The sequence below is a fragment of the Ornithorhynchus anatinus genome, chromosome 5 (assembly GCF_004115215.2).
Source record: "Ornithorhynchus anatinus isolate Pmale09 chromosome 5, mOrnAna1.pri.v4, whole genome shotgun sequence".
Taxonomy (NCBI): domain Eukaryota; kingdom Metazoa; phylum Chordata; class Mammalia; order Monotremata; family Ornithorhynchidae; genus Ornithorhynchus; species Ornithorhynchus anatinus.
The window spans coordinates 3053554-3076959 of record NC_041732.1 but is presented as its reverse complement, the minus strand read 5'-3'; the positions used below and the strand labels follow the sequence as shown (position 1 = coordinate 3076959).

The 23406-nt window shown below is 65.6% G+C and overlaps 2 protein-coding genes across 4 annotated transcripts; both read left to right on the top strand.

Moving 5' to 3' along the window:
* On the top strand, positions 1-11173 carry SIRT2 (sirtuin 2). Of its 3 annotated transcripts, XM_029064803.1 has the most exons (17): positions 17-100; positions 242-345; positions 613-659; positions 4039-4084; positions 4742-4858; positions 6153-6194; positions 6353-6459; positions 6678-6734; positions 6856-6924; positions 7029-7158; positions 8517-8576; positions 8989-9044; positions 9636-9712; positions 9926-9977; positions 10076-10143; positions 10525-10591; positions 10786-11173. In XM_029064803.1, coding segments are annotated over exons 4-17 (1047 nt in total). In that variant the 5' UTR covers positions 17-100; positions 242-345; positions 613-659; positions 4039-4083; the 3' UTR covers positions 10930-11173. The 3 variants fall into 3 exon arrangements, with proteins under 3 accessions (XP_028920635.1, XP_028920636.1, XP_039768181.1); XM_029064802.2 differs by lacking the exon at positions 242-345 and having other exon boundaries at positions 1-100; XM_039912247.1 differs by lacking the exons at positions 17-100; positions 242-345; positions 613-659 and adding an exon at positions 2798-2825.
* Positions 11174-12579: 1406 nt separating this feature from the next.
* RINL (Ras and Rab interactor like) lies at positions 12580-22447 on the top strand. The gene is made up of 12 exons (XM_039912174.1): positions 12580-13122; positions 13362-13496; positions 13878-14019; positions 14685-14787; positions 15282-15354; positions 15438-15502; positions 16257-16448; positions 16865-17407; positions 18326-18640; positions 20217-20348; positions 20606-20769; positions 22074-22447. The coding sequence occupies exons 3-12, from the start codon at positions 13885-13887 to the stop codon at positions 22350-22352; spliced, it is 2001 nt and encodes a 666-aa protein (XP_039768108.1). The 5' UTR covers positions 12580-13122; positions 13362-13496; positions 13878-13884; the 3' UTR covers positions 22353-22447.
* Positions 22448-23406: the final 959 nt, after the last annotated feature.

Here is a 23406-nt window from a genome sequence, read left to right as displayed (position 1 = left end):
CCGGCAGGACGTACCGGGCCGTGACAGCTCCGAGTCAGCCGGGCCGACCCGCCTCCCCCCGCCCCCCGGGACGTCCCCGGGCCCATGGCCGAGCCGGACGGTGAGTCTGAGAGCTGGGCGGGAGGACCCCCGGGATGGGGGGGGGGGGGAGGGGAGAGGGACCCTCCCCACCCCCGGCCTGCCCGGGGTCCGCCTCCCCCCATCGCTAAGGATCCCGTTGTCATGGTCCCCGTTCGCTAAGGACCCCTGATGCGGTGATCCCCGGTCGCTAAGGACCTCTGATGCCGTGATCCCCGGTTGCTAAGGACCCCGGGTGCCGAGGACCCAGCGTTGCTAAGGACCCAGGTTGCCGTGGACACCGGGTCCCCCGTATCACTTATCATCCCCGTCAGGTCCCCAGTTTAACCCCGACCCCCCCTTACCGATTCGTCTCCGGGCCCCATCCCGCTAACGCTGACCAGCTCCCTGGCGATGCCCCTCCTTCCCCCTCATCCCCCTGCCCCCCCTCCTCTCCCCACCCCGCACGGCCCCTTGGGGGTCCCAGCTCTCGGTCGAGGCCCCCCCGGACCCCCGTTTGCTCAGGGAATGTGACCCCCTCTTCTCCTCCCCCAGTCCCCGGCCCTTCTGGGAACGACGAGGACAGAGACTCGGACACTCAGGTGAGAGAAGGGGGGGAGTTGAGGCAGAGGGGTGGGAGTGGGTCGGGATCCGTGCTTCCCCCTGGCTCCACCCTCATCGAGTCGATCACTCCAATAATCGTATTGATTGGGCCCTTGTTGTGAGCGGAGAGCACTGCGCTACTAATACTAGTGACGACTGCATTTGTTTAAGCGCTTACTGTGTGCGAAACACCGTTCTAAGCGCTGGCGGGGATACAAGGTGATCAGGTTGTCCCACGGGGGGCTCACAGGCTTCACCCCCGTTTTACGGATGAGGTCACGGAGGCCCAGAGAATAATAATAATAATGTTGGTATTTGTTAAGCGCTTACTATGTGCCGAGCACTGTTCTAAGCGCTGGGGTAGACACAGGGGAATCTGGTTGTCCCACGTGGGGCTCACAGTCTTAATCCCCATTTTACAGATGAGGGAACTGAGGCACCGAGAAGTGAAGTGACTCGCCCAAAGGCAGGCAGCTGACAAGCGGCGGAGCCGGGATTAGAACCCGCGACCTCTGACTCCCAAGCCCGGGCTCTTGCCACTGAGCCACGCCGCTTCTCCGTACTGCACACTTGGGAGAGGACGGCCCAACCGTTAACAGACGCGGGCAGGGAAGGTGCCTGCCGCTTCTGTCGTATTGGACTCTCCCAAGCGCTTAGAACAGCGCTCTGCACATTGTGGCTGCAGTCGGGAGGTCATGGGTTCTAATTCCGGCTCCGCCACTTGTCTGCTGTGTGGTCTTGAGCAAGTCACTTTACTTCTCGAGAAGCAGCGCGGCTCAGTGGAAAGAGCCCGGGCGTGGGAGTCAGAGGTCGTGAGTTCGAATCCCGGCTCTGCCACGTGTCAGCTGTGTGACCGTGGGCAAGTCACTTCACTTCTCGGTGCCTCAGTGACCTCATCTGCCAAATGGGGATGAAGACTGTGAGCCTCCCGTGGGACGACCTGATGACCCCGGATCTCCCCCAGCGCTTAGAACGGTGCTCTGCACGTAGTAAGCGCTTAACAAATACCAACATTATTATTATTCTCTGTGCCTCAGTTCCCTCATCCGTAAAGTGGGGATTAAGACTGTGAGCCCCGTGTGGGACGGGGACTGGGTCCAACCCAATTATCTTGTGTCTACCCCAGCGCTTAGAACAGTGCCTGGGATATAGAAAGTACTCAACAATAATAATAATCATCATAAATACCTGATTGACTCCCTGCCCACAATGAGGTTACAGTCTAGTCCAGGTTCCTTTGGCCCCCAGTATCTCCACTAGACTGTAAGCTCATTGTGGGCGGGGAATGTGTCCATTTATTGTCATATCATAGTCTCTGATGTGCTTAGTACAGTGTTCTGCACACAGGAGTCATAATTATAATAATGGTGTTTGTTAAGCGCTTACTATGTGCCAAGCACCGTTCTAAATGCTGGGGTATTCATTCATTCAATCGTATTTATTGAGCCTAGCACACTACTAAGGGCCTGGAAAGTACAATTCGGCAACAGAGGCGATCCCTGCCCGACAACGGGCTCACAGTCTAAACGGGGGAGACAGCCAAACAAAACAAGTAGTCAGGCGTCAATATCGTCCAGATAAATAGGATCATAGATATAGACACATCATTAAAATAACTAGAGTAATAAATAATATATACAAATAGGCACAAGTGCTGTGGGGAGGGGAAGGGGGAAGAGCAGAGGGAGGGAGGAGGGGGAGCGGAGGGAAAGGGAGGGCTGAGTGTGGGAAGGCCTCCCGGAGGAGGTGAGCTCTCAGGAGGGCTTGGAAGGTGGGGGGAGAGAGGGAGTTCGGGGAGGCGAGGAGGGGGGGCGTGGGCCAGGGGTCGACGGCGGGACCACGAGGGGCCATGAGGAGGGGAGCGGGACGGAGAAGGAGACAAGGGAGGTGAGGTCGGAGGGGGCCGGGGGATGGACAGCTCGGGAGCCAAGGGTGAGGGGGTTTTGTTTCAGGCGAAGGTTGATGGGAAACCCCTGGAGGTTTTTGAGGAGGGGAGTGACAGGCCCAGAGCATTACTCTAGGAAGATGATCCGGGCAGCGGAATGAAGAATGGACTGGAGCGGGGAGAGACAGGAGGAAGGGGGATCGGAGAGGAGGCCGACACAATAATCCAATCGGGATATTATGAGAGCTAGTACCAGCGAGGTAGCAGTTTGGCTGGAGAGGTAAGGGCGGATCTTGACGATGTCGTGAAGGTGAGACCGGCAGGATCTGGTGACGGATCGGATGTGCGGGGTGAATGAGAGAGCCGAGTCGAGGGTGACACCGAGCTTGCGGGCCTGTGAGACCGGAAGGACGGTCGTGCCGACCTCAGTGACGGGGACGTCAGGGAGGGGACGGGGCTTGGGAGGGGAGATGAGGAGCTCGGTCTTGGACACGTTGAGTTTTAGGTGGCGGGGGGACTTCCGGGTGGAGACGTCCCGGAGGCAGGAGGACATGCGAGCCTGGAGGGAGGGAGAGAGAACAGGGGAGGAGATGTCGGTTAGGGCGTCGTCTGCGTAGAGGTGATAGTCGAAGCCGTGGGAGCGGATGAGCTCCCCAAGGGAGTGAGCGTAGATGGAGAACAGAAGAGGGCCAAGAAATGACGCTCGAGGAATCCCCACGGTTGGTGGATGGGAGGGGGAGGAGGAGCCCGCCAAGGAGACCGAGAATGAACGGCCAGAGAGATGAGAGGAGAACCGGGAGAGGACGGAGTCCGGGAAGCCGAGCTTGGATAAAGTGTGGAGGAGGAGGGGACGGTCGACAGTGTCAAAGGCAGCTGAGAGGTCGAGGAGGATTAGGATAGAGTAGGAGCCATACAGGCTAATCCGGTTGTCCCACTTGGGACTCCCAGTCTTAAATCCCCATTTTACAGGTGAGTTTACTGAGGCACGGTAAGCACTCGATAACCACGACTGAACGAACGAATTGAATCTCCAGGCCCTCCCCCCTCGTTTTAAGGCCCTTAGCCCCCTCCCCTCTTCCCCCTCCGCCGCCCCGGTCCCTACCCCTCCCTCCCACTCGGTGTCCCCCACCGTGGGACGGATGAGTCAGGAGCAGTCAGTCCGGACGCGTGGGGACCCCTGTCATTAGCTCACTGAGGCGGCGTCCGGTAGCCCCCAGCTGGCTCGCGGAGGGTTGGGGGGGCGGCGGGCGGGCGGAGAGGCCGGACCGGGCCCATTCCACAGTCCTCCGTCATCGGCCAGGGTCCGGTCGCCTGAATTCTCGGTTGCCCCCGAGGCCCAGACTCCGCCCCCTCCCCGGCTCGGGAGTGGGAGAAGGGGGGCGGGATGCCTGGGGTCCATCTCTGTGGGTTAGAATCCAGGGGATCCCCCCCCCCCCCCCCCAGGACCCCTCTTCCTCCACCCCCCTCCCGCTGACTCCTCTCCTTCCCTCCAGGACTCGGACTCAGACGGCGAGAGCGGCACGGCCGGGGAGACGGAGAGTGAGTGGAGGCCCGGCGAGTGATCGGGGGGTGGGGGGTGAGGGGAGGCCCAGCTCCCCCCGCCCCCTCGGGGATCTGGGGGGAGGCGGGATGACGGCGGGAAGCAGCGGGGCATCATGGATAGCGCCCGGGCCTGGGAGTCAAAAGGGCTTCTAATCCCGGCCCCGCCACTTGTCTGCTGCGTCACCCTGGGCGAGTCGCTTCACTTCTCCGGGCCTCGGTTCCCTCGTCTGGAAAACGGGGATTGAGACTGGGAGCCCCGTGTGGGACGGGGGGCCGTGACCGACCCGATTTGCCCGTATCCATCCCGGCGCTTCACGAACCGGTGCCCGGCGCATAGTAAGCGCTTAACAAAGACCGTCGTTATTAGTGCTCAGAGCAGTGCTCGACACAGACCAAGCGCTTAATGATGGAATTTGTTAAGCGCTTACTATGCGCCGGGCACCGTTCTAAGCGCTGGGGGAGGTCAGTAGGCGGTCCCACACGCCGTCATCATCAAGCCTGGCCGTCCAGCTCTCTCCGTGCCGCCCGGGGGCTGGGCCTGGTGGAGGGGGGGATGCCTCATGGGGCCTCCTTCCCTCCCCTCCTGCCCCCCACCCCGCCGATACCTCCGGCCCCCGATCAACCTCCTCCTCTCGGTGTCTCTCCCCGCTGCAGTGGATTTTCTGCGGAATCTCTTCTCCCGGACCCTGGGCCTGGGGAGCGAGAAGCGGGAGAAACTGCTGGATGAGCTGACGTTGGAAGGCGTGACCCGCTTCGTGCAGAGTGACCAATGTGAATTCCTCTTCCCTCCTACACTTCCTCCTTCCCAGGACCCCCCCGCCCCCCCCCACCCCGCTCCCAATCCAACCGGGGGGGGCCTGCAGCGAGAGGGATTTAGGCCAGACTGCCGCAAAGAGGCAGCGGTGCTCCACTGGAGATCGGTAGGGGTGCGAGAGACCCCCTCCCCCCCGGGGGAAGAAGATCTGTGCCAGAGGCAGGGGGCTAGACAAGATGACCTCCAGCAGGACTTCTGTCGTCTATCAGTTGTATTTACTGAGCGCTTACTGTGTGCAAAGCACTGTACTAAACACTTGGGAGAGTACAGTACAACAATCAGACACATTCCCTGCCCACAAGGAGCTCACGGTCTAGAGGGGAGACGGACATTAAGATACACGCATACGTAAATGAATGAATAAATAAATGACAGACTTTGGTTGGAATGGAGAACCCAGGAAGCCAGGCGGGGGGGGGTGGTCTCTTCTGGACCCCCCACCTCCTCCCCAAACCAGAGGAGCAGCACGGCCTAGGGGCAGGAGCCCGGGCCTGGAGTCAGAGGACCCGGGTTCAAAACCCGGCTCCCCCACTTGCCTGTTGGGTGACCTCGGGCCAGTCTCTTGGCTTCTCTGTGCCGCAGTTTCCTCACCTGTAAAATGGAGAGTCATTGCCTGTCCTCCCTCCGACGTGGACTGTGAGCCCCTCGTTCATTCATTCGATCGTATTAACTGAGTGCTTACTGTGCGTAGAGCACTCTACTAAGCGCTGGGAAAGTGCGGTTCAATTCGAGACGGGATCATCTTGTGTCTATCCCAGCGCTTAGTAAGTGTTTAACAAACACGCCCTCCTTCCTCCAATCCTCCAATCCCTCTTCCCCCCTTCAAATCCTACTGAAGGCTCGCCTCCTCCGAGAGGCCTTCCCAGACCAAGCCCCCCTTTTCCTCAGTTCCCCCTCCCTTCCGTGTCACCTCGACTGGCTCCCTGTGCTCTCCCTCCCCTCTCCCCGCCCTACAGCACTTAGGTATCCATCTATAATTCTGTTTATTTATACGGATGCCCGTTTACTTGTTTTGATGTGTATCTAGAATTCTATTTATAATGATGCCTGTTTACTCGTTTAGACGTCTGTCTTCCCCCTTCTAGACTGTAAGCCCGGTGTGGGCAGGGATTGTCTCTCTTTACTGCTTAACTGTACTTTCCAAGCGCGTAATACGGCGCTCTGCACACAGTAAGCGCTCAATAAATACGCCTGACTGAATGAATAATAAGGGGAGACACCCCCCAAACACACGCCCCTCCTGTCTTCCAGGTAAGAACGTCATCTGCCTGGTGGGCGCTGGGATCTCCACTTGTAAGTGCCCGCCAAGCCCCTCGCCCCTACCCCCGGCTGAGCCCCTGGTGGGGTGAGGGGTTGGGGGCGGGAGCGCCCTGACTTCCCGGGGAGGTGGCCAGAGAGGGACGGGGGGTGGCCCCGGCCTCCGTGACCCACCGCGTCCTCCCCGCCCTCAGCCGCGGGCATCCCGGACTTCCGCTCGCCGGGCACCGGCCTCTACGCCAACCTGCAGAAGTACAACCTGCCCTACCCGGAGGCCATCTTCGAGATCGGCTACTTCAAGGTAGTGCCCGGCCAGAGGGGAGCGGCGTGGGGGGGCCGCCGTCCCCTCCCCTCCCCCGGTTGCCCCCCCCCCCCCCCGGCCCCGAGGAACGACCCCATCGCGGCCGGGCCTGGGGCGACGGTCCCGGGGTGGGCATCCTGAGGGGGGCGGGGAGGGGGTTTTGAGGGAGGGCGGTCCCTGGAGAATTAGCCTCCCCTTGCCCTCCTCCTCCCCCACAGAAACACCCAGAGCCTTTCTTTGCGCTGGCCCGCGAGCTCTACCCTGGACAGTTCAAGGTGAGGCTGCCGTGCGCGGGGCGGGGGCCGGGACGAGGGAGGACCCAGGCGACCCGGTCGGCGCCTCCCCTCCTCCCCCCGGCACCGTGGGTCCGACGGTCTGGACGTCTCTGGCCCCCAGCCCACCGTGTGCCACTATTTCATCCGCCTGCTGAAGGAGAAGGGCCTGCTGCTCCGCTGCTACACTCAGGTGAGGCCGCGGGCCAGGGCGGGCAGCGGGTGGGCCCCGGGCCCCGATTGCGGGAGAGGCCGGGGGCTCGGAGAGACCCCGAGGCCCTGCCCCTCCCCGACCAGAACATCGACACCCTGGAGCGGGTGGCCGGACTGGAGCCGGAGGACCTGGTCGAAGCGCACGGCACCTTCTACACCTCACACTGCGTCAGCGCCCTGTGTCGCCGCGAGTACAGCCTGGCCTGGATGAAAGGTGAGGGGAGGTCCCGGGGCGGGGGAGGGGGACACCGGGACCTCCCGACCGGGGTCCCCGGGCCCGGCCGGCCCACCCCGGAGAGGCACCTCCAGCCGCCTCCGTGAACGCCGAGGGGACGCCCCCCCCAGCCCCCAACTCCCCGAGCCCGACCCCTCTCGGTTCCGCCGACGTCGACCCCATCGCTCACCTTTTCCAGATGAGGGAACCGAGGCACCGAAGAGTGAAGCGACTTGCCCAAGGTCACGGAGCAGGTGGCGGAGCCGGGATTAGAACCCGGGGCCTCTGAGTCTCAGGGCTGGGCTCTGTGCTCAACCTGGGCCGTTGATTAGCCCAAATCTGCCGTCTTGGAGCGTCTGTGCTCTACTGAGTATTTGGGGACGCCCCAAAATCCCAAAGTACACGTTCTCTGAGGAGCGGCGTAACCTAGAGGAAATAGCCCAGGCCTGGGAGGCAGAGCATCTGGGTTCTAATCTCGCCTCTGCCAATTGCTTGCTGTGCGATTTGGGGCGAGTCACTGCCTGTCTCTGGCCCTCAGTTCTCCCTTTCCCCCTCCTACTTAGACCGAGAGACCCGTGCGGGACGGGGACTTTTTATCCTACCGAATTGGCTGCTATCAATCCCGGTGCTAAAGAGAGTGACCCACAGCAGGGGCTTAACAGATACCGTTGAAAAATGTAAAAAAAACCCAAAAAGATCCTTGCCCTCCAAGAGCCTCCGCCGTAAGCGGGGAGAGGAGCAAGAGTGATTCATTCACTCGTTCTGGCGTATTTATCGAGTGCTTCCCGTGTGCAGAGCACTCTGCAGAGAGTGAGGGTGGGAGGATAGGACAGAGATGTGACATAAATTGGGCCAACAGGGCGGTAACCTAGAGGCGGGGGGCCGAGGCGAGAGCCGGGCGGGCCTTGATGGAAGGGGAATTTGGAGGGCCAGGCGGGGCGGGCGGAGGGAGCGGGTCGGCGAGGCGGGGAGACCGGGTGGCCAGCCACGAAGCCAGCGGATAAATCGAGCAATAAACGCGGGAGCTTTGGCAGGGTCGGTCCCCGGGGAGGCCTAGGGGGAAAGGGCGGGGGGCAGCCTGGAAGAGGTGGCCTAGCGAGAGGCTCCGAAGGAGGGGAGGGACCGGCCCAGCTGTCAAGCGGGGGCGGCCAGCCACGGACCGGAGTCGGGCGGGAAGAGAGAGGGGGGAGGAGGTTAACACAGCACCCCGCTTCCGATGGGGCCCCCAGGACGGTGCCCCCCCCCCCCACCGTAATCGGTCCGTCGGTCGGATCGCTGAGGGCTGGGCTGTCCCGGATGCCTGGTCCCGTCACCCCCGGGGGTGGACGCCCCCCAGCCTCGGCACCATCTCCCCGCAGATAAGATCTTCTCCGAGCTCACCCCCAGGTGTGAAAAGTGCCAGAGCCTCGTGAAGCCGGGTGAGCGGGGCTGGGGGGGGGGGGGGTGGCCCGGAGCCCAGGGGAGGGTCCCAGCGGAGGGAAATGACACCCCCCAACCCCGGTCGGCGTCTCCCCCAGCCCCCCAGGTGGGGCAGGGCAGGTCCCTGAGGGGTGACGGCGGCCAGGCCCAACCCCCCCTCCTCTCCGACACCCCGACAGGACCCCGGACCTCAGCCGTGGAAGCTCCCACGGCTGCTCTCCATCCCCAAGCCCGCCCAGTGAGGAAACCCTTCCTGCAGTCTAACCCCCATCCCTCCTGCTGCGGGTCCGGCCCACCCCTCTCCTGCCCCTATGCCCTGGGTCGTGACCCCGCAGAGCCCCCCGACCCCCGCCTCAGGCCGGGTTCCTCTCCCTCTGGCCCACCTCTCACTCTCCCTCCCCTCCCTCCCAGATATCGTGTTCTTTGGCGAGAGTCTCCCCGCCCGTTTCTTCTCATCCATGCAGTCGGTGAGCTGCCCGCTCCGTCTCCGCCGGGGTCGGCGCGCCGGGGTCCACTGGGTCGGGGGGGCCGGGGTCAGGGGGTTCCCCGCTGGCGGGCAGCTCAGGGGCTAGCGGTCGGAGGGAAGGGTCGGGCAGAAGAGCAGCTGTGACACCGCGAGGCCTAGCGGAGAGAGCCCGGGTCTTGGCGGGGGGCGGCGGTCTTAGGACCCGAGTTCCAATCCTGCCTCTTAGGTGCCGTGCGACCTTGGGCAAGTCGGTTCACTTCTGTGGACCTGTTTCCTCATCTGCGAAATGGAGATTAAATACCAGTTCTCCCTGTTCATTTCTCCCTCACACCCTCTTGCCCGTGTCCACCCCAGCGCTTAGAACAGTGCCCGGCTCGTAGTGAGCCCTGAACAGATACCACAGTTATTATTAATATCATTACTTAGTCCGGGAGCCCACCGGGTCTGGTCTAATGATTTCGCGTCTTCTCCGGCACTTAGTACGGCGCTCGGCGGCACGGTAAGCGCTTAACCAATACCCCGTTAGGAGAGGGACCCCCACCCCACGTTCCCCCAGCCGGCCCAGCTTCCCACCCTCTGCCCCCTCCCCTAGGACTTCCACAAAGTGGATCTTCTCATCATCTTGGGGACATCCCTTCAAGTCCAGCCCTTCGCCTCCTTGGTCAACAAGTAGGTGCCGCGGTGTGTGTTCGGGGGGCGGGGGGTTTGAGGGAGCGACCACCCGCTCCCCCCCGCCAGGAGGAGCCGCCCCGCGGTTTCCCCGGCGGATGGTGTCCGCGCCCCACCCCGTCGCCCCACCGAGTAGCCCTGAAGGAGGAGGAGAGGGATCGGAGGCTGCCGCCCCTGCCTCCCCCGACCCGTCTGCCCGTCTTGTCTCCCCAGGGCCCCCCTGCGCACCCCCCGCCTCCTGATCAACAAGGAGAAGACCGGCCAGGTGAGCCCGCCCCTCCCCAAGCCGAGCACCGGGGGCCAGGAGACCCCCCGCCCACGCCGTCCGCTCCCGTCCTGACGCACCCCGCCTCTCCCCACCAGAGTGATCCCTTCCTCGGGCTGATGGGCTTAGGAGGCAGTATGGACTTTGACTCGGAGAAGGCCTACAGGTGAGGGGTCGGGGGGTCCGCGGGTGAGGGGGCGGGGGTCCGCGGGTGAGGGGTCAGGGTCCGGGGGTGAGGGGGCGGGGGTCCACGGATGAGGGCGCGGGCGTCAGGGTCTTCGGGGAGCGGTTGGGACCCCCGGATGAGGGGTGGGGGGATCAGGGTCTGTGGGGAGGGGTTCGGGTCCCATGGGTGAGGGGTCGGGAATCTGCGGGTGAGGGGTCAGGGCCACGGGTGAAGGGTCAGGGCCCGCGGGCGAGGGGTTGAGGGGGGGGGTCAGGGTCCACGGGTGAGGGGTCGGGAACAGCCCGGTCCCGTCCAGGGGCGAAGCGGGGGGGCCAGGGGCGGGGGTGGACACCGAGATGGCGAGTTCTGCGTCTCCCCAAGGGACGTGGCCTGGATCGGGGACTGTGACGCCGGCTGCGCTGCCCTGGCCGACCTCCTGGGCTGGAAGGTACCGAGCTCCTGGTCCCTAGAGGCCCCCCCACCCCACCCCATCCCGTCCCCTCCCCTCCCCCTCGTCCCCACGGCTCCCCCGCCCCCCAGGCCCTCCAGCGGGCCCCCGGGATCCGCTCCTTCCCGGAGCCAGGCGCACCTGGTGCCCGCCCGCCCGCCCGCCCGCCCACGAGTGTCTTCGCCCTCCTGCAGAAGGAGCTGGAAGAGCTGGTGCGCAGGGAGCACGCCCTCATCGACGGGAAGGCGGGCGGCTCCCCGCCCCCTGCCCCCAAGGAGAAGGCCGGAGCCGGAGGAGCGGGAGCAGCAGGAGGAGGAGGGGGAGAGAAGCCCAAGTGAAGGGGCCCAAGGCGCCCGGAGCCCCAGGCCTCGGCTAACAGGGTGGCTCCCCCGGAGGGCCCCGGGCCCCGGGGTTCGGGCCGGCACTAACCGTCCCCGGGGGAGCCCGGATCCCCGGGTCCCTAACGCGGCCCCCCGCTAACCCCGAGGACCCAACTAACTACTAACCGGTGGCGGGCGCAGGGGAGGGGGCAGCGTAGACACTGACCGACTGGAGCAGAATAAACCGAGTGGGAACGGCCAAGGTGTGTTGTTTTCGTCCCCCGAGCCCCCCGCTTCCTGGCGGCCCTCACGCTCCCCCCGCCCTCCGCAGCCCCCCGCCGCGGGGAGAGAGAAGGAGGGGAGAGGGCAGCCGGGAAGAGGCCACCTGTTGGGGAGGGGCGGCGGCGGGGGCAAAGATATCCGAAGGGGGGGCCGACAGTGGGAACGAAAGGGGGAGTTTGCAGCGGAAGGGATGGAGGGTGGACTTCACCCGTGGATGGGGCCGCCGTGGAATTCGACGGATCCTTGGGAGAACTCTCCCCCGAGGGCAGACCCTAGGGGATCAGAGACAATAATGTTAATAATAATGTCGGTGTTTGTTAAGCGCTTACTAGGTGCAGAGCACTGTTCTGAGCGCTGGGGGAGACACAGGGGAATCAGGTTGTCCCACGTGGGGGCTCACGGTCTTCATCCCCATTTTACAGACGAGGGAACTGAGGCACAGAGAAGCGAAGTGACTCGCCCACAGTCACACAGCTGACAAGTGGCAGAGCTGGGATTCGAACTCGTGACCTCTGACTCCAAAGCCCACGCTCTTTCCACTGAGCCACGCTGCTTCTCTGTTGTTTTGTTGTCCCCCAGAGACGGGGGATGGGGCGGGATGACCCCGGCTGTGGACCCCTCCCACCTCCCCCACCTCGGCAGGAATCCCCCGCTCCCCGAGCGGGTGAAGAGGTGCCAATGTCGTCGTCCCCCCCCCCCCAGCCCCTCTGTCGAAACAGGCATCTTTCTGCCCGCAGCAGGAAGTGGCTGCCGAAACCCGGGTCGGGGGGGGGCCGGGGGAGGGCGGGGGGGGGGGGGCTTGCCCAACCTTCTCCAGGAGAGCAGAGCGGCGAGGCGGGCGCAGAGGTGAGCACCGAGAGGACCCGGGAGACCGAGCGCTGCGGAGAGGGACAGGAGCCGGCAGCCGGGGCGCCGGGAGGGGGCTCGGGGACGGGACCCCGGCTGGATGCCCTCCCCCCGGCCTCGGCGGGGCTGACCCCCCTTTCCGTGCCCGGCTGGCTCCTCGCCCGACGGGAGGGGCTGGAAAGGGGTGAAGCCCCCCGCCCCCCGGCTCCGGCCCCTCTGGCGAAGATCAAGGCCGCGGGATTTGCAAGCCTCCCGCTCCCCCTCCCCCGCTATCCCGGGGGCATCGTCTCGGGCGGGGGGCTCACCCGAGGCGACCGGAGGCCGGGACCTCCAGGAGCAGAAAGGGAGAAGTTTGGGAGCCAGAGGAACCGGGTTCTAAGCCCGGCTCCTCTCGTCCGCCGGGCCACCTCGGGCAAGTAACTTCAACCTCTCTGGGCCTCAGTTTCCTCAACCGTAAAATGGAGATTCAGTACGTGTCCCACCTCCCCCTTGGACTGTGAGTCCCCTCCGGTACAGGGACCGCATCTGAAAGGATCACCTTTGCCTACCCCAGCGCCGAGCACGGTGCTTAGCACCCAGCGAGCACGTAAGACATACCGCAGTTGGGGGCCCGGGGGGCCGAGGGCTTGGTGGGCGTCGAGGGTGCCGTCTCTCCCTGCTGAAGCGGAGGGGCCTGGCGAAAGCGGGAATTGGAGACTCGGCCCTCCTCCGCCCCCGTCTCCGCGAGGAGGCCCGGTCCTCCTTGGGGAGGTGGAGTCCCAAGGAGCCGAGGAGGGGCCGGGGTGACCACCCCCGGCTCTGTGGGGACGACCAGAGTGAAGGACCCCCCGCTCGGGTGGGGAGGGGGCGGCTTCCTGCCCTGTGCCCCCGAGCCCTCGTCCCCTCCAGCGGGGCCCGCCGCCCGTCCTCCCAAGATAACCTCATCTCTCGCCCTAGTCTCCATCACCCCCTCCCCGGGGCCCCTCCCTCCCTCTCGCACCCCCCACCCCCCAGCTTCCTCTCTGCACCCGCCCGGGTTCCTCGTCACTATCGACTCCTCCGGGGAAGCAGGCGTTCTCCGCTCCCGCCGCCCCCGAACCGCAGGTAGCCCAGCCCCTCGTCCGGCCGGGCCTCCTGGCCCACCCCCCACCGCCGGGCACCCCCCCCGGCCCCCAAGGTCCCCGTCTCCCCGGAGGACGGGCAAGGGAGGAGCGAGGGGGCAGTGCCTGGGGTTGAAAGGGAGTCTGGGTGTCGCCCCCGCCCCCCAGGAAAGATGTTGGTGCTCCCCACCTGTGCCCCTGGATCCCAGGAAGGCCTCAGGTTGGCACGATGCCCTTCCTCAGGGCGGGCGGCCCGGGAGGCTCGGGGCCCGGGCGATGTTTCCAGCGGCGGGTGTGCGAGCCGGTGACCCCGCGGGCAGCTGAGGAGGGGCCGCATCCCCAGGAGGAGGGGCCCGGGGCGCCCCGGGACGAGGAGAGGTAAGGAGGGCCCGTGCGGGGTCGGGGGCGGCTCTTGAGGCGGCCGTCGGGGGCCGGGGAGGGGGAGAGGGGCAGAAGGCGCGCCGGGGCGCGCGTCGTCTCGTCTTTGATCTCGGCTGTTTTGAGTCTCTCGCCTCTCTGATCGTCGCCCTCGGCTTCTCTCCCCACCCCGGAGCGGTTCTTCCGTCTCCCCTCGCCGCTCCGGCTCGGCCTCCCGGGTCCTCTGGGGGCCCCTCTCTGCCGGGTCCCGGCCTTCGCCTTCCCCCGCCGTGCCGCTGGGTCTGGGGAGGAGCAGGAGGGGCCCAGAAGGCGGGCGGGGATGAGGGGAAGGGGGCCGCCGGGGCGGGCCGGTCCCGATCCCCAGGGCCCCGCGTGTCGCAGGCCGGACATGGCGCTGGCGAACGGGATGGGGGAGGCCCCTCCGGCCCCCCTGGTCCGACTTCAGAGGAGCCGGGGCCTGTGGCAGCTGCCGGACCTGGAGCCCTGTCAGGCGGCCCAACTCCTGGCCCCCCAGCCCCCTGGGGTGAGTCTCAGTCCGCGCCCCGCCCCTCCGCCCCTCCGCCCCTCCGCCCCACCGCCCCCCCCCCCCGGCCCCGAGGACCCTCCCCTGGCTTTCGTATCCCTTGGTTCACTGGGTCGTATTTACTGAGCCCGTACTGTGTGCGGAACACGGTACTAAGCGCTCGGGAGAGTCCAGAACGACAGTAAGCAGACACGTTCCCCGCCGTCATCGAGCACACGGTCTAGAGGGGGGAGACAGACCTCAACAACTAAAGGACGGATGTGGACATAAGCGCTACGGCGCTGGGAAGGGGGGGGTGAAATAAGGGGAGCGAGTCAGGACGACGCGGAAGGGGGTGGGAGAAGGGGAAAGAGGGGCTCAGTCCGGGAAGGCCTCCGGGTGGAGACGGGCCTTCGGTAAGGCCCGGACGGCGGGGAGGGTAACCGTCTGTGGGATTTGAGGAGGGAGGGCGTCGCAGGCCGGAGGCGGGACGTGGGCCGAGGGTCGGTGGTGAGATAGGCGAGATGGAGCCCGGCGAGAAGGTTGACGCTAGAGGAGTGAAATACGCGGGCTGCGTCGTAGAAGGAGAGAAGCAGGGCGAGGCAGGATGGGGGCGAGGGCGTTGGGCGGGCGAGGGGTCGGCGGCGAGGTGACCCTCCCCCGTGTCGTCCCCTCTCCCCGCGCAGAGCTTCGTGGTGACGGGGACCGCGGAGAGCTGCGTGCTGAGTCTGCGGACCGACTCCCTCCCCGGGGCCGTGGGCACCTACCGCGTCCTGGAGACCCCGGCCGGTGAGGACGGGGCTCCCCGCCTCCGCACCGGGGTCCCCCCCCCCCCCCCCCCCGCCCGGCCCTCCCCCTCCACCGCAAGCCAGGACCCGAGCGCCCATCCCCGCTCTGGGGACCGGGCCCAGCCCCGGCCGGGGGCCGAAGTAGAACCCGGGCGCTCCGGCTCTCAGATGACGGCTTGACCGCAGCCCCCTCAGCGCCCACCGCCGCCCCCCCGGGCCCGAGGAGGGGCCGGGGCGTCCGGGCCCCTGACCACGGCACCGGCTCCGCGCTCTCACTTCCTGCCCCCGTCGTTGGACGTGGGGGAGGGGAAGCAGGGGCGGGGCGGGAGGGTCGGGGGCAGCCTCCACGCTACCCCTCCGCTCTCTGGGGCCTGGGGTCCCGGTGGCGGGGTGAGGGCGGCGAAGGTCAGGGACGGGACGCCCGGGTCCCCGGGCCCGCCAAGGGCGATGGCGGAAGGGGCCCGGGAGTGACCGCCCTCCCCCCGGCTTTCCCAGGTGTGTCCCTGGACACTTCCCAGCTGAGCTTCCCGGACCTGCCCCAGCTCCTGGCCTTCCTGTCCAGCAGCAGGTATCGGGAACAGAGGTGGAAGGGTGGGGGCAGGCCGGGCACGGGTCCCTCTGGATCCGCCTCTGACCCCTTCAACCCTCCAGGGACATCCTGCCTCGGACTCTGCTCCTCCCGCCGGGAACCTTGGAGGCTCCTCAGCTGGACGCAGGTGAGGCTCCCTTCCCCGACCCCCGTGGCCGGCCCCGACCCTTCCCAGACCTCCGCCCCCTGCGCGCGCGCGCGCTGCCCGCTCCCGCCCCAGACCCTGCCCCTGTCCCCCCCGCCCCTGGATGGGAGAGGGGGGCCCGGGAAGCTCCTAGCCCTGGAGAGCAGGAGGGGCGGGGAGGAAGAGCCAGCGGGGACTTGAGGGGCTGCCCTGACTTGCTCCCTTCATTCACCCAATTCCCGCTCATTCGCTTGGCGGCTGCGTGACCCCGGGCAGATGGCTTCATTTTTCCGGGCCTCGGTTCCCTCGTCGGCAAAATGGGCATTTTGAGCACGTGACCCCCGTGTGGGACAGAGCCCGTGTCCAACCCGATTATCTCGCGTCTATCCCGGTGCCTGGGATGCCTAGAACGACATCTAGAACGGTGCCTGGCACGTAATAAGCTCTTGACGAATGCCATCCTATTTATTATCATTACCGTTATCATCATTCTTCCCTCTCCCGGCCCCTCGGCGCTTACGTACACATCTGTAATTTGTGCATATTAACGTCTGCCTCCCCCTCTAGACCGTAAGCTTGTCGTGGGCGGGGACCGTGTCTGCTTATCGTTATGTTGTCCTCTCCCGAGTGCTTGCCTCGGTGCTCTGTACCCAGCAAGCGCTCAATAGATTGGACTGAATGAATCACCGAATGAATGAGGCCCGGGACCCTCCTGTCCCGGGCCCTTGCCGTGCCCCACCATTCCCTCCTCCCACAGGGCCGGGGCCCGAGGATGGCCGGCGGGGGTCCGGGCCCCCCCAGGCGGGCACCTTCCGGATCGCGTACGCCGGCGGGGCCCTGTACGTGGTCAACCCCCTGTTCCTGGAGGAGCGGCCGGAGGCCACGGAGGACGGGCTGCGGACGCCCCCCGGGACCCGTGGGGACCTGGGGAGCCGAGGCAAGGTCTCGGGTGAGAGGGCAGCACCTCCGCCGAGGGAGGGGACTCGGGCCTGGACGCCCGGGTCCCTCCAGGGGCGGGGAAGGGTGGGAGGCTGGGGGAAGGGACTGGGGCTGGGGGACTGACGCTCCTGTGTCCCCCCGGAGAGCGGGGAAGGGCCGGGAGCTGGGACTCGGGTGGGAGGTACGTGGATTTCCCCCACTTGGAGCGGGTGGGGGATGCCGGAATCCCCCCGGCGGGCGGTGGGAGGCCGGGATGATCGGGACCCTCCGGCGGGCAGTGGGGGCGGCTGGGACGCCAGGGCCCCTCCAGCAGGCAGTGGGGACGCCAGGGTCCCTCCGGCAGGGGACGGGAGGCCGGGCCCCCTCGGACTCCAACCAACCATCCTGCCCTCCTCTCTCTGTCTCCGTCTCCGTCTCCCCCGGCAGCCTTCTCGCTCCCTCCCTCGGCAGGGTCCACCCCCTCCCACAGCCCCCCGCCCACCCCCACGCCCCCTCGGGCCACGCTGAGCCCGTACCGGGTCTCCTGGATCGAGGGCTCTGTCTGCTCCACGCCCCCCGAGCCGGACTCGCTGTCTCTGAGCAGCGTGGAGGAGGAGGCCGTGGGCGGCGGGGAGGCGACCCCGCCGCTGGGGGGTCCCGCCCCGACCCGGCCCCGCCGCCCCCCGCCGGCCTCCCGCGTCTTCCACCGCCTGTCGGCCGTGGGCAGCGCCCTGAGCGGCCTGGTCTCGGCCGAGCGGCGGGTGGCCCACCGCGTGCTGGAGCTGGCCCAGGAGCCGGACACCTACGTCGGGGGGCTGGTGCAGAGCTTCGTGTGCCACCTGCGGGCGGGGGGCGCGGCCCGGCCCGCCTCTAGCACCGAGCTGCTCCAGGAAATCCGCCAGCTGCTCAGCGGCCTGCGGTCCTACCTGTGCGCCAGCTCCGAGCTGCAGGCCGTCGGGGCCGGGGACGACGGCGGAGACTTCACCCTGGGTACGGCCCGGCGACGCCCGGACACCCCCCCCCCCCCCCCCCCCCGGGAGAGCGTGGGGATCGGGGTGGGGGGCCGCGGGGAACGGCCCCGCTCAATCCCTCCGACGCACGGGTCCCCACCCCCCTCCCCGCCGGTGGGAGGTTCCCAGGCCTCGGCCCGGGTCGCTGACGTCTCCGGACCCCCGCACGTGCGTTCACACCCTCCCTTCTCCGGTCCCCGAAGCCACGTGCTCTTTCTTCCGCCCGCGAGCGTCTCCCCCCCACCCCGCTCTCACCGTTTCGCTTCCTTCCCTCGCGTCTGACTTCGTCGCCCTGTCCCCCTGGGTCCCAGAGTGTCCGTCTCCGTCTGCAGCGTGCGAGCCCTCTCTTTCCCTCAAGCCTCGCGCGGACACACGCTCGCTCGTTCGGTGTCACGCGTGCTCCGCTTTCCCACGCACGCACGCACGCAAGCACGGACTCGTCGCCTATGACACGTGCTCCTCTCTCCCACCGCCCCGGCTTCCCCGCCTCACCCCCCCGCACCCCTGTTTGTTCACAGAAGGGACGGGGGCCGCCCGGACCCCCCCCGGCCCGGCCGGGCGGCCCGAGCCGCCCGGGTCCCCTTCCCCATCCCCCTTCACCTTGCTGCTCTGTGGTCTCCCCTACCCGGCCCGAAAGCAGGGAGGAAGCTGTCTCTGTACTCTGTGGTCAGCGGCCGGCTGGAGGGGGCGGGGAGGGAGAGAGCTGCGCCGGGGAGGGAGGTGAGAGAGAGAGAGAGAGACCAGCGAGGGCGGGGGGGAGGGGCCGGGGCATCCGTCCGGCACCCCCTCGTCCCCCACCCCGAACCCCCGGAGGCGGGGGGTTGGGCCGCGGGGCCCGGGCGCGGAGGCAGGGGCCGTCCGGGTTGACCCGGCCCCGTGTCCCTCCCGCCCCCGGCAGAGTCGGCGGTGGAGGCCGCCCTGTACAAGTGCGTGCTGAAGCCCTTGCGGGACGTGGTGTTCGGCCAGCTGCGGGAGTACAGGGAGGAGGAGCTGCGGCGACTGGAGCGGCGGCAGCTGGCCCTGCGGGCCCGGGGCCGGGCGGCCATGGGGGTCACGGCCGCCGTGCCCGACGCCCCCGCCCTGGAGCGCATCCAGGCCAAGCTGGTCCAGCTGCACGCCGCCTACGCCCCCCACAAGAAGGTGGCCCTGCTGCTCAAGATCTGCAAGCTCATCTACGAAGCCATGAACCAGGGCAGCGGCGGCGGGCGAGCAGGTGGGCAGGGCGGGCGGAGGGACCCGGGCACCGGCCCGGGCCTCCCCCGCTCCCCGAGAGGAGATGGACCGACCCGGTTCGTTCCTTTAGTCCTGTCTACTGGGCGCCGTACCGAGCGGCCCGGAGCAGACGGTAGACGGGTCAACGGACACATTTCCCCACCCGTCTCGGCCCCCCCCACCCCGGCCGGAGTCACTACAGGAGTCCCCTCCGTTGTCCCCCAGAATTGGATCAGCTCCCGGAGGGAACTGACCCTCGCCCACCCACTTCCCTCTTAGCCTACTGGACCAGTTTACTACCGACTACTGGCCGGACCCCTCCACCCCCCACCCCCTAAATAGAGAAGCAGCTTGGCGGAGAGGCTAGAGCGGGGGCCCGGGAGTCAGGAGGTCACGGGTTCTGATCCCGGCTCCGTCGCTTGTCCGCTGCGTGACCTTGGGCAAGTCGCTTCACTTAAATCATCTGCAGAATGGGCACCGAGGCCGGGAGCCCCAGGTGGGACGGGGACTGTGTCCAACCCGATCGCCTTGTATCTACCTCGGCCCTGAGAACAGTGCTTGGCACATAGTAGGCGCTTAACAGATACCATAATAGTAATTATTATTATCACTGCGTGGGACGGGGGCTGCGTCCGACCCGATTTGCTTCCTTCCACCCCAGGGCTTAGTACAGTGTCTGGCACTTAGTAAGCGCTTAACAAATGCCGTCATTATTATTATTAGAGGGGGGTGGGGGACGGGCCAAGGAGTATTGGATTGGACAATCTACGGATTAGACAGACCCACCGAGTCTTGGGGTGTCGGACTAGTTCTTGGAAGGGTCGGAGGCCACCCTCGACTAGAGACATGACGACCCCTCTTTCTTTTTTAAGGGGATTTATTAAGCACTCGGGCCGGGTCACTTTGCTTCTCTGTGCCTCAGTTCCCTCATCCGCCAAACGGGGATTCAATTCCCGTTCTTCCTCCTACTTAGACTGGGACCCCCACGTGGGACCTGATTATCGTGTGCCTACCCCGGCTCTTATTACCGTGCGTGGCACATAGTAAGTGCCTAAAAGATACCACAGTTAATTAATTTAGTGGGAGGGATTGGATCCCCGTTGGACAGAGAAGGAAACTGAGGCCCAGAGAAGTGAAACGACTTGCCCGGGGCCACGCAGCAGGCAGACGGCAGCCTGGCTTAGTGGCGAGAGCTCGGGCTCGGGACTCAGAGGCCGTGGGTTCTGATCCCGGCTCCGCCACTCGTCTCCTGTGTCACCTTGGGCAAGTCACTCATTCGTTCATTCTTCAGTGGTATTTATCGAGCGCTTACTACGTGCAGAGCACTCTACTAAGCGCCTGGAATGTACAATGCTTCTCTGTGCCTCAGTTCCCTCATCTGTAAAATGGGGATGAAGACCGTGAGCCTCACGTGGGACAACCTGGTTACGTCGTATGCACTCCAGCGCTCAGAACAGTGCTTGGCCCCTAGTAAGCGCGTAACAGATACCCCAGTAATAGTGGTAATAATAACGGACGTATTCCCTGCGCACAGTGAGCTTGCAGTCCAGCGGTGACCCGGGCCTCTCTTCCCCCAGAGCCTTTCGGGGCAGACGACTTCCTGCCCGTGCTGACCTATGTGCTGGTCCACAGTGAGACCATCACGGCCACGCAGCTGGACGTGGAGTACATGATGGAGCTGCTGGACCCCAGCCAACTGCAGGGAGAGGGTGAGCTCCCCTGGGAGCCGGGGCGCCGGGGCCGGGGGTGCCCCGGAGAGTCACCGTCCCCCGGGGGCTCGGGCTCGGACTGCGGCAGGAGGGATGCGGGTTAGGCTCGGAAGAGTCCCCTCGCGGGAGGCGACTTGGGAACGGCCCGGCTCCGGGAAGGAGCCAGAGAGGGCGGGGGTCGGATGGAGGAATGAGTCGGGGGGGGGGGGGGTCTCCTGGGGGGTGCCAGCCCACCCCTCTCGGTCCCCCGGCCCCAGGAGGCTACTATCTGACCACGTGGTTCGGGGCCCTGTACCACATCGCCAACTTCGAGCCGGCCATGGTCACCCGGCAGATCAGCGTGGAGGCCCAGCACTCCATCAGCCAGTGGCAACGCCGTCGTACCATCCACCCCGGGGCGGGCACCCGCCGCCGCTCCCAGGTACCCGACGGTCCGCCGGTCGATCGGTCGACCGTGTTTATGGAGCGCTTACTGGGTGCAGAGCACTGTACTGAGCCCCTGGGAGAGGACGGTAGAACAGACACATTCCCTGCCCCCAACGAGCTTACGGTTGGACGTGAAGAGACATAAATTAATGACAGATAGGGACGCAAATGCGCTGGGGCTGGGAAGGGGGATGAATAAAGGGAGCAGGGCGGGGCGCCGCAGAAGCCAGTTGAAGAAAGGGAAAAGGGGACTTAAGGGAGGCCTCTCGGAGGAGATGCGCCTTCAATCGTTCATTCATGTTTATTGAGCGCTTACTGTGTGCAGAGCACTGTACTAAGCACGTGGAAAGTACAGTTCAGCAATAGAGACAGTCCCTGCCCACACCGGGCCGACAGTCTAGAAGGGAGGAGACGGACATCAAAACAAGGAAACAGGCATCGGTATAAATCAATCGAATTATAGATCTACACACATCGAACCGAATAAATAGGCACTGATATAAATAAATAGAATTATAGATATAGACGTTTAGCGCTGCGGGGCGGGGACGGGGGAGAGGAAAGGGAGCGAGTCGGGGCGACGCGGAAGGGCGGAGGGATGAGGCTTTGAATGGGGGGGAGAGTCACCGCCTGTCGGTGGACCGAGGCCGGAGGCGGGACGTGGGCAAGGGGTCGGTGGCGAGATGGAGGAGATCGAGGTACGGCGAGAAGGTTGGCAGTAGAGAAGTGAAGTGTGGGGGCTGGGTTGGATTAGCTGAGTAGCGAGATGAGGTAAGAGGGGGCAAGGGGATTGAATAGATTCATTATTCCCTGCTCACAAGAATCGTGTTTGGTGGCGGGGCAGGGGGAGAGGGAGCGCTTCCTATCCTAAACTCAGCCTCGCAGATGAGAATTTTGTTAGTAGCCCGAGAACACCGCCGTCCACCCCTAGCCCATCCCAATCCTGGATTCTCACCATCCGTGAGAAGCGGAGTGGGTTTGTTTGTTTTCTTTTCCGGTATTAATCACTTCCTACGGGCCAGGGACCGAACTAGGCGCTGGGGTCCACACAAGGTAGTCAGGTGGGACGGTCCCTGTCCCGCGCGGGGCTCACGGTCCTAATCCCTGTATTTCCAGATGAGGAAACTGAGGCCCAGAGAAGTGAAGCGACTCGCCCAAGGTCCCCCAGCAGACAAGTGGATTAGAACCCAGGGCCTTCTGACTCCCAGGCCCGGGCTCTTTCCGGTAGGCCACGCTGCTTCTGGAGGGCACGGAGTGACGCCCCCCCCTTCCCCGCTCTCGCTCTTCCCTCCCCTCCAGGATATCCTCTACATCTCCTTCCAAGAACCGTTCAACCAGCAGAGAGCCTTCCACGTCCCGCTCGCCCAAGCAGCCGAAGCCGTCAAAGCCGCCTGTGCGCAGCGTTTTGGGGTGTCGGACCCCGAAACCTACGGGCTGTACGCCATCTGGGAGGAGGGCAGCCGGCTGCTCGAGGAGGACGCCCGGCCCCAGAAGGTCAAAGCCGAGCTGCTCCAGGCGGCCGTCCACTCCCTCTGCTTCGTCTACCGGCAGCGGGAGGTCGAGGACTCCTCCCTCTGAACTCCCCCTCCCGCAAGAGACCCGCGGAGGGCCGCCGGGGAGGACCGGACGACCACCCTCCCCGGCCCCCCGGCCCCACCAGCGGCCCCGGAGGCGTCGGGGGCGGAGGGGCCGGCGGGACTCTTCTGGGCGGGGGTCGGACTCTGCGGTGTTCGGGGCCCCTCAGGGCCCCCACCGCCCCCGACGGAGGGGAGGGCTCGAGGGGGCCGGAGCTGGGTCGGCAGCCCCCGCCCCCATCCACACTAATATTTTCCTATTTATACACGGACGGACGGTGGACCGAGGGTCGCCGGTTGTCCCTTGAAGGAGTAGGCCCTGGAGGAGAGGCAGGGCAGGGGTCCCTTCCCTCACGTCCCCGACTCTCCCCGCCCGTCCCGCGCTCCGGCAATCTCTGAACACGACCTCCAGCCCAAACTCCCGCCTCTGTGTGTCATTCAGGGATATTGACTGAGCGCTCACCGTGCGCAGAGCACTTTATTAAGGGCCCCGGGAAAGCACACTACAATCAATCAGTCCATCAGCGGGATTTACTGAGGATTGTGTCTGCTTCTCGTTATACTGTGCTCTCCCGAGCGCTTGGCACACAGTCAGGCCTCGCTAGATCCCACTGGATGAATGAATGAACCGAGCGCTTACCCTGTGCAGAGCGCTGTGCGCTTGCGTTTCTTTCTTCCTCCCGGCTGGAGAAGGCAGGGAATCTGCCCCCTCTCCACCTCCATCGGGCCGGGACGCCCGGGTTCTCCACCCTGGGCTGCGGGGTGGGAAGGACAAGGAGGCTCCCGGTGACGTCTGGGGCCGGGTCAAGGAAGCCACCTGTAATTTCATCGCGGAGAAGCAGCGAGGCTTGGTCGATGGAGCCCAGCCCTGAGAGTCAGAGGGACCTGGGTTCCAAACCCGGCTCCGCCACTTGTCTGCCGTGTAACCACGGGCGGGACACTTCACTTCTCTGTGCCTCAGTTCCCTCACCCATAAAATGGGGATTAATCGTAATAACGATGATAATGGAATTTGTTAAGCGCTTACCATGTGTCAAGCACCGTTCTAAGCGCTGGGG